Here is an 8619-nt window from a genome sequence, read left to right on the forward strand (position 1 = left end):
TCAGATTCTGACATTACTTACACTACTGTAAAGCAAGATTTCAGAGTAGCAGCCGTGTCAGTCTGTTTCTGCAAAAAAGAAAAGGAGGACTTGTGGCACCTTAGAGACTAACAAATTTATTTGAGCAAAAGCTTTCGTGAGATACAGCTCACTTCATCGGATGCATGTAGTGGAAAATACAGTGGAGAGATTTTATATATACACAGACAACATGAAACAATGGGTGTTACCATACACACTGTAATGTATACCTTCAAATCAGCGGCACTGCTATGGGTACCCGCATGGCCCCACAGTATGCCAACATTTTTATGGCTGACTTAGAGCAATGCTTCCTCAGCTCTCATCCCCTAATGCCCCTACTCTACTTGCACTACATTGATGACATCTTCATCATCTGGACCCATGGAAAAGAAGCCCTTGAGGAATTCCACCATGATTTCAACAATTTCCATCCCACCATCAACTTCAGCCTGGACCAGTCCACACAAGAGATCCACTTCCTGGACACTACGGTGCTAATAAGCGATGGTCACATAAACACCACCCGAAACCGGAAACCTACTGACTGCTATGCCTACCTACATGCCTCCAGCTTTCATCCAGACCACACCACACAATCCATTGTCTACAGCCAAGATTTACGATACAACCACATTTTCTCCAACCCCTCAGTCAGAGACAAACACCTACAAGATCTCTATCAAGCATTCTTACAACTACAATATCCACCTCCTGAAGTGAAGAAACAGATTGACAGAGCCAGAAAAGTACCCAGAAGTTACCTACTACAGGACAGGTCCAATAAAGAAAACAACAGAACGCTACTAGCCATCACCTTCAGCCCCCAATTAAAACCTCTCCAACGCATCATCAAGGATCTACAACCTATCTTGAAGGACGACCCATCACTCTCACAGATCTTGGGAGACAGACCAGTCCTTGCTTACAGACAGCCCCACAACCTGAAGCAAATACTCACCAGCAACTACACACCACACAACAAAAACAGTAACCCAGGAACTTATCCTTGCAACAAAGCCCGTTGCCAACTGTGTCCACATATTTATTCAGGGGACACCATTATAGGGCCTAATCACAGCAGCCACACTATCAGAGGCTCGTTCACCTGCACATCTACCAATGTGATATATGCCATCATGTGCCAGCAATGCCCCTCTGCCATGTACATTGGTCAAACTGGACAGTCTCTATGTAAAAGAATAAATGGACACAAATCAGATGTCAAGAATTATAACATTCAAAAACCAGTCGGAGAACACTTCAATCTCTTTGGTCACTCGATTACAGACCTAAAAGTGGCTATTCTTCAAAAAAAAAAACTTAAAAACAGACTCCAACGAGAGACTGCTGAATTGGAATTAATTTGCAAACTGGATACAATTAACTTAGGCTTGAACAGAGACTGGGAGTGGATGGGTCATTACACAAAGTAAAACCATTTCCCCATGTTTATTTCCCCCACCCCCAACCCCCACTGTTCCTCAGATGTTCTTGTCAACTGCTGGAAATGGCCCACCTTGATTATCACTACAAAAGGTTTCCCCCACCCCCGCTCTCCTGCTGGTAATAGCTCACCTTACCTGATCACTCTTGTTACAGTGTGTATGGTAACACCCATTGTTTCATGTTCTCTGTGTATATAAAATCTCCCCACTGTATTTTCCACTACATGCATCCAATGAAGTGAGCTGTATCTCACAAAAGCTTATGCTCAAATAAATTTGTTAGTCTCTAAGGTGCCACAAGTACTCCTTTTCTTTTTGTAAAGCAAGAGTGACTCTGCTGACATCAATGGAGTTACAGCAGTGTAAATCAGTATAAGTGGGATAAGAAGCAGACCCATTGTCTCTAATAATGTATTATGTTCATATGTTCTTACTGTTCCATTACACTTTTCATATCAGAAACACACATGTAATCATTTCTGAAATATGATAATTGAAATAAATACTAATAGGGCTGAAAACTTGTGGATTATGCTTTGCAAAAGAAATTGTAATTAGAACATTTCATAAAAGTCTCAAATTTTACTAATGTTGTCAGAGTGAAATTTTATTTCTTGAATCTGGCCATCATTTTTGAATACTTTCCCATTATGTAATTGGTGAGTGAGTTTTGTTGAAGATTTTTTTTTCCGATTTTACATATGAATATTTTGGGTGGGATTTAAAAAACTTTCAGCATTTGCTTAACTGGACTCCCATTGAAGTTAAAGGAAGTTTTACCATCAGAGTTCAGCCATCACTGACTGCTTTTGAAAATCTCATCCTTTATTTTCAGTATTACGTTGAAGGTATATACAGGCTGTAGAATCTGTATCCAAAATATTACAGAAGTTACAGTGGTAGCGCATTGGCACAACAAATATTGTCAATATAAAACTATAAGAAAAAGAACAGCAAACAAATTAAACCTTAAGGCCTTGAGCCTGCTAATAAAGCTAATGTAACGTAAGAGTCACACAGAGCAAATGATCTTAAGTCAAAAAGAACAAAATGTATTTCCTGTGATTCACAGGATAAACCAAAATGGGAAACATAAGCTAATCAGTTGGTTTAAGTACTGAAAAAACTATAGTCAAGTGTCTAAGGGCCTGGGCTAGACAGCCTCTGGCATCAAGCTGATTCACAGCATTTAACAGATATATTGTGTAATGTAATAGATCAAACATGAGCTTGAACAATATCCTACCGTTAGTAGTCTTCATTCCGACTATTTCCATGACAATTCCTGAAAAACTTGGCTATTTAACGTGTTGTTCTCTTTACTTTTTCTAGTCAGTACTTATCATCTACACTTCCTTAGTCCTGCTTCCTTGATATCTTGTTGATTTACTCTGAACTGAAAACTAAAACTTCCTTTAAGACTCGCGAAGGCGTGATACAGGCCAGAGGTTAAATAGTTTACTGATTAACTTCATTACAGTGAAGCCTATTTATAAATGCTTGAGACAATAGCAATGCCAAATTACAGTATAAATGTCCTTTACTAAAATATAGATACCTTTCTCTGGGTGAGTGGATTCAGGGGGCTCTTCCAAATAGCTCCTCCATTACAATTTTGTAATTTGTTGTTTTCATTCACATTAGTATTTTGTATAAATAAAAATCTACTACTTTTTTTAGGTGACTAAACTTAATAGATTAACCATTCAAAATCATTTTGACTGGCTGATGCAGCATGTGTATCATAGACACAGAGAAAACTATATTATTTTAGTATGGCCAAATTCTGTCATCTTTACCCAGACAAGAATCACGTGTTCTAGAAAATTCTTGGTCAATAAAATTGCTCAGGAAAGTATCCACGATACCTGGTAGTAAGTGTATGTAGAATCAGGCCCCAAAGGTATATCATTCCTTTTAAAAGCTATAAACCTGCATAGGAGGAACTGAGCACACAAGTGATTCTCTGTTGTCCTGTCCTATCAAATGACCTTGTGCCACATAGCTTTATTCATTCACCTCTTTCAGGTTTAGTTGAGGTATTTCTCATTATTTTAGAACATCTTTCAGGTTACTTCTGCTCCACTGGGTCATTTGTTGTCCATAATTATTGTACATACATAATTTTCTGTTTTAATTTTTGCTGCTTTGTTTCCTTTTGACTTGGATGTCGACCGCTTGCCTATTTATCATCACGATAAAGCCAGATGCTGCACCATCTGCCAGATGGTGCTGGATACAAATAGTTAGCTACTTCATCTTATGATCTTTTGGTTGTTAAATGGTTTCTGACCATTGATTTTAGAGATTTTTTTAAAAACCAAACAAAAGCTAACAAATGGATCCAGTCTCTACAATTCACTAAGGTGCTATGTCTCTGATACAGCTACTACATAGCATTTTTTCATTGAGTTTTTTTTCATTGTCCAGTCATTAAGGGCTGCTTAAATATGTTGCTTTGTTTTCTGCTTCTTACATTAATTTATTCTTGTATTTCACTATCCACTCCAGGGGGTCTCTTAATTAATTCTATAAAAAATACTATTGCCATCAAAAATACTTCTACTCCATTTTTCCCATTCTTCTCCAACTTGTCACATTTCCAGTGAGTTTGACATATCTAGTTATTTCCCACATGTACTGTGTTACATTTTGGGGAGAAATTGCTGGAAATCAGCACCAGTTCATAGACTTTAAGGCCAGAAGGGACCATCATGATCATCTAGTCTGACCTCCTGCACATCATAGGCTGCAGAACTTCACCCACCCACTCCTGCAATAGGCTCATAATCTCTAGCTGAATTAACCAAGTTTTCAAATCAAGATTTGAAGACATCAAGTTACAGAAAATCCACCATTTACTCTAATTCAAACCAGCAAGTGACCCATGTCCCATGCTGCAGAGGAAGGTGAAAAAACCCAGGATCTCTGCAAATGTGAGCTTGGGGAAATTCCTTCCCTACCCCAAATATGGCGATCAGTTAGACCCCCGAGGATGTGGGCAAGACCCACCATCCAGACACCTGGGAAAGTGCCCTCCCCATGTAGTGTCCCACCTCCAGCTGTTGGAGCTATTTGCTAATTGCAGTAGCAGTTGGGCCATATGCCATTGTAGGCAACCTCATTATACCATCCCCTCCATAAACTTATCAAGTTCAGTCTCGAAACTACAATTACAGATGTTTTTAAACTGAGCCTCTTTATTTGAATCAATTTTATAATTCTATTTTTCTATCTATCTACAACTTTCTATCTCCACAGTATCTGAAGCTGCAAGTCTGAACATCATGCAGATTAACAAAACCTATACAAGAAGTTCCAAGAGAAAGCTGTAATGGACTACATATTCAAAGCATTGCAACCCATTTGACACCCTAATACCAGATTTTGTGCACCTGTATGTACATGTAAGATGTTAGGCATGCAGTCCTTACCTAAAGATGACATTGTTTCATGTCTAAAGACTTGTCCCTTGTAGAAAGGGCAAGGGATAACTGTTGAAGAAAATGGTGGGTGCAAGGGCATTTCACACATATTAGGTTGGCTTTGTCCCTGTTGTATTAATTTAGATGGAATATGTGGCCAGAGGTATTAACATAACCCAGTCCTATGTGGCATGAAACAGTTTTAAACAAGGTTCAGGGTTTGGCATAGAGACCTCAGCCTACTTAGTACCATGGCAAAAGCACCATTAATAATCCTTTTATCTCCCATCTTTTTATTAAAGATACAGAAAAGAAGGGAAAACAGTTAAAATAAAGTATTAAAAATGGCTTTCACTTTAATAGCATCCCTTGTTCCCTTTCCCTTTAGCTGGAGACATTTATTAGAAGGAAAAAAAACCCCTTGTTTGACAGTCTCTTAGATGGTATTGAAGATGGTAACAACTGTCCTTTGGGGGTGGGGGTAGGGGAGAATGAAGAAGTTAGTTGAGATGGGCTGGAGCAGTCAGTATTGCTGGCTGTTTTAAAGTCCAATCCCATTTCCTAGAAGACAAAAGACAAACATATACAAAAAAAGAAAGAAAAGTACAGCAAAGATAGAAAATGCAGCTTCTGTCTCTGGTGTTGACTCTGAGTTGCACCCTCTCTTCTGGAGAAACACAAACAGCACGTGTCTCATCAGCCACTCTGAGACCTAACAAACTTGTACCAGCATTAGGCTGTGTAGGGCATTGAATTTAGCTGCCTTTTTCTGGTCACAGGCTTACAGCAGTGTTGCAAAATATACAATCTTGCCCAATTAATTCAGATTCTGATTAGACGGAAGACAAAAGGAGAGGGATAGAAAAGAGAAGAAATAAGGTGGGGAAAGAAAAGGGCACATGGAGGGAAGGGAAATGAAGTCTCACATCTCAGGTGGTGTTCAGGATTCAGCCAGAGCCAGTAGAGTTGGCAACATCTGGCCCAGTCAGTTCAGGACATCTTTCAGGATTAGGGTGACAAAGACCTGGCATCCCAGGAGACGGTGGGTGTGGCAGACATAGGGTTGCCAACTTTCTAATTGCACAAAACCGAATATCTGTGCACTGCCCCTTCCCCGCCCTTTCCCCGAGGCCCCACTCCTACACATTCCAGCCCCCCTCCCTCAGTCGCTCGCTCTCCCCCACTCTCACTCACTTTCACTGGTCTGGGGCAGGGGATTGGAGTGTGGGAGGGGGTGAGGGCTCCAGCTGGGGATGCGAGCTCAAGGGTGGGGCCAGAAATAAGGGGTTCAAGGGGCAGGAGAGTGTGTGGGTTCCAGGAGGGAGTTTGGGTGCAGGAAGGAGCTCAGGGCTGGGGTTGGGGGTTGGGCTGTGGGGTGCAGGCTCCGGGAGGAGGTTCAGGGCTGAGGCAGGGGTTGCGGTGCAGGTGAGGGTGCAGTGTCCAGAAGGGAGTTAGGGTGTAGGAGGGGGTTCCGACCTGGGGCAGGGGTTTGGAGTACGGGTGGGGGTGCAAGGTCCAGGAGGGAGTTAGGATGCAGGAGGGGGTTCTGACCTGGGGCAGGGGGTTGGGGTGTGGATGGGGGTGCAGGGTCTGGGAGGGAGTTAGGGAGTGGGAGTGAGTTCCAACCTTGGGCAGAGGGTTCATGGTGTTGGCTGAGGCCGGGTGGCGCTTACCTCAGGAGGCTCCCAGTCGGCGGTGCAGCAGGGCTAAAAGCAGGCTCCCTGTGGGCCCTAGCTCCGCGCTGCACCCAGAAGGGGCCGCCATGTCTGGCACCTAGACGGAGGCATGGCCAGGCAGCTCTTCACATCTCCCATTGGCCATGGTTTCTGGCCAATGGGAGCTGCAGAGCCGGCGCTGAGGGTGGGAGCAGTGCGTGGAGCTTCCCTGATCACTCTCTTGCCTAGGAGCCACAGGAACATGCCGTTCACTTCCGGGAGCTGTGCGGAGCCAGGGTAGGCAGGGAGCCTACCTTAGTCCTGCTGCACCGCCGACTGGACTTTTAATGGCCCAGTAAGTGGTGCTGACCAGAACTGCCAGAGTCCCTTTTCGACAGGCGTTCTGGTCGAAAACTGGATGCCTGGCAACCCTAGACAGTCATGATGGCGAAACTCAATCTAGTAGTCATTTTTCCCCAAAGTCTCTTTCTTTATGGGCCACAAAGGGAGAGTGATGGATGAAATAGACCATCCTCTCATTATTTTGTCCACCAATTGGGCCTAGTTTCTGACACACCAATTTTGATCTCTGGTTCTACACTTTTCTTCTTTCTTAAGCATGATCTTAACTCAATCCTTGAATTATATCAGCAGGTCTTTTTGTTAGTACTAATTCAGTTTGTCTCCCTTTCATACCTTTTCCCATTTTATAGGTTATTGTGACATCTTATGAACTTACACTCACTTTTTACCACTGAACTCACAGTTAGGGTAAATTTGTAGGCCCAATTATTAGAACAGTCTTAAAATGGGATTATTTTATAAACCAAATTAAATCTATTACCAACTGCAATTTAGCAATGGACCTTGACATCCTATGACTGGGACTTCCACTGAAAAACCAACAATCTTTAAAATATACTAGATTAATAGCCTATTTATTAGATGTAGCACATTGCTATCACTGGAGGAACATTTGGGAAATATTGTTGATGGAAATACCTACAAAAATTGAAAAAATATTTTGGTTGAATTCACTAAAAAAGGGCTTCATGCTGTCAAGCCCACACAGCTATTCTCTTTTTGTTGTCTATTTACTAAATCATGATAAATAGTTAATAATTAACTGAATTTTCTTGTTATTTCCAAGAGATATTTACACTGATATGTAACAGCCAAGAAATCACTTGACTTGGCCAACCCTTACTCATATTGAATAGTACTTTACTCCTCAGGTAAACCTAATGACCTCATGATTTCAATTACTATGATTCCAATGCAACTACTCCAGAAGAAAGATATTACTCAATATGAGTAAGCATAAGACCCTAGAGATATAGGGTGAAATTCTGGCCCCATAGAAGTAATTAGCAAAACTCCCATTGACTTCACTGGAGCCAGGATTTCACCCATAAGTTAGAAGTTTTTGAAAACCTGATTTGTCAGGTTGTGTTGTATCACTTTTCAATAGGCTCAAGTTATGATACTAGGCCATATCCCGGTTCCTTTACACAATTGGTCCCATTCAATTCAATGGGACTTTGTTGGGTAAGTAAAATAAGTAGCATTTGGCCAATGAGGAGAAAATGAACATATCTAAATAGGGAAAGAAGGAGGGAGAGAAAAGGCTAGTAATCTAATTCTATTCATTTCAGTTTTAACTCCAGTTTGAAAGGCTTTTCCTTTTCTCTCTCATTTCTACTTACCAATAAAAATGAGGTAAAAAGGACAGAAAACAAAACATAGGAAACAGAAGAGCTGGCCAAAAAAAGGGACACATTTTTCACAAGCCTTTTTGGGGGGAAAAATTGACCCTATTTTTATTGAAATTTTTTTAATTTGGAAATTTCTCAATCAGCTCTAATACACACAAGTGAGCTCAAGTGGTGCAATCAGTGGTGTATGCATGATGAACTCAACTGCAGTTACTAAGGTGTCAACCAATTTTTTTACCATCATCAGAATCAAAAGAGGAGTAGTTGACTCCTTGTTGGGTATCCCAAAATTTTGCCACATAAAAAAAGCTAACTACATCCAATTTCATCAGTTTTTATAGGGAACCTAAGCTCT

The 8619-nt window shown here is 41.2% G+C and overlaps 1 protein-coding gene across 2 annotated transcripts in view; it reads right to left on the reverse strand.

The window, feature by feature from the left end:
* The window catches only part of NR1H4 (nuclear receptor subfamily 1 group H member 4), a 47300-nt gene extending 44453 nt beyond the window's left edge, over positions 1-2847 (reverse strand). For both annotated transcript variants that reach the window (XM_043491519.1, XM_043491513.1), the window contains exon 1: positions 2716-2847. In XM_043491519.1, coding sequence (XP_043347454.1) covers positions 2716-2746 — 31 coding nt within the window. In that variant the 5' untranslated portion in view covers positions 2747-2847. The remainder of the gene's footprint in view (positions 1-2715) is intronic.
* Between the last annotated feature and the right edge of the window lie 5772 nt (positions 2848-8619).

Source organism: Dermochelys coriacea, chromosome 1 (assembly GCF_009764565.3).
Source record: "Dermochelys coriacea isolate rDerCor1 chromosome 1, rDerCor1.pri.v4, whole genome shotgun sequence".
NCBI classification, from domain to species: Eukaryota; Metazoa; Chordata; order Testudines; family Dermochelyidae; genus Dermochelys; species Dermochelys coriacea.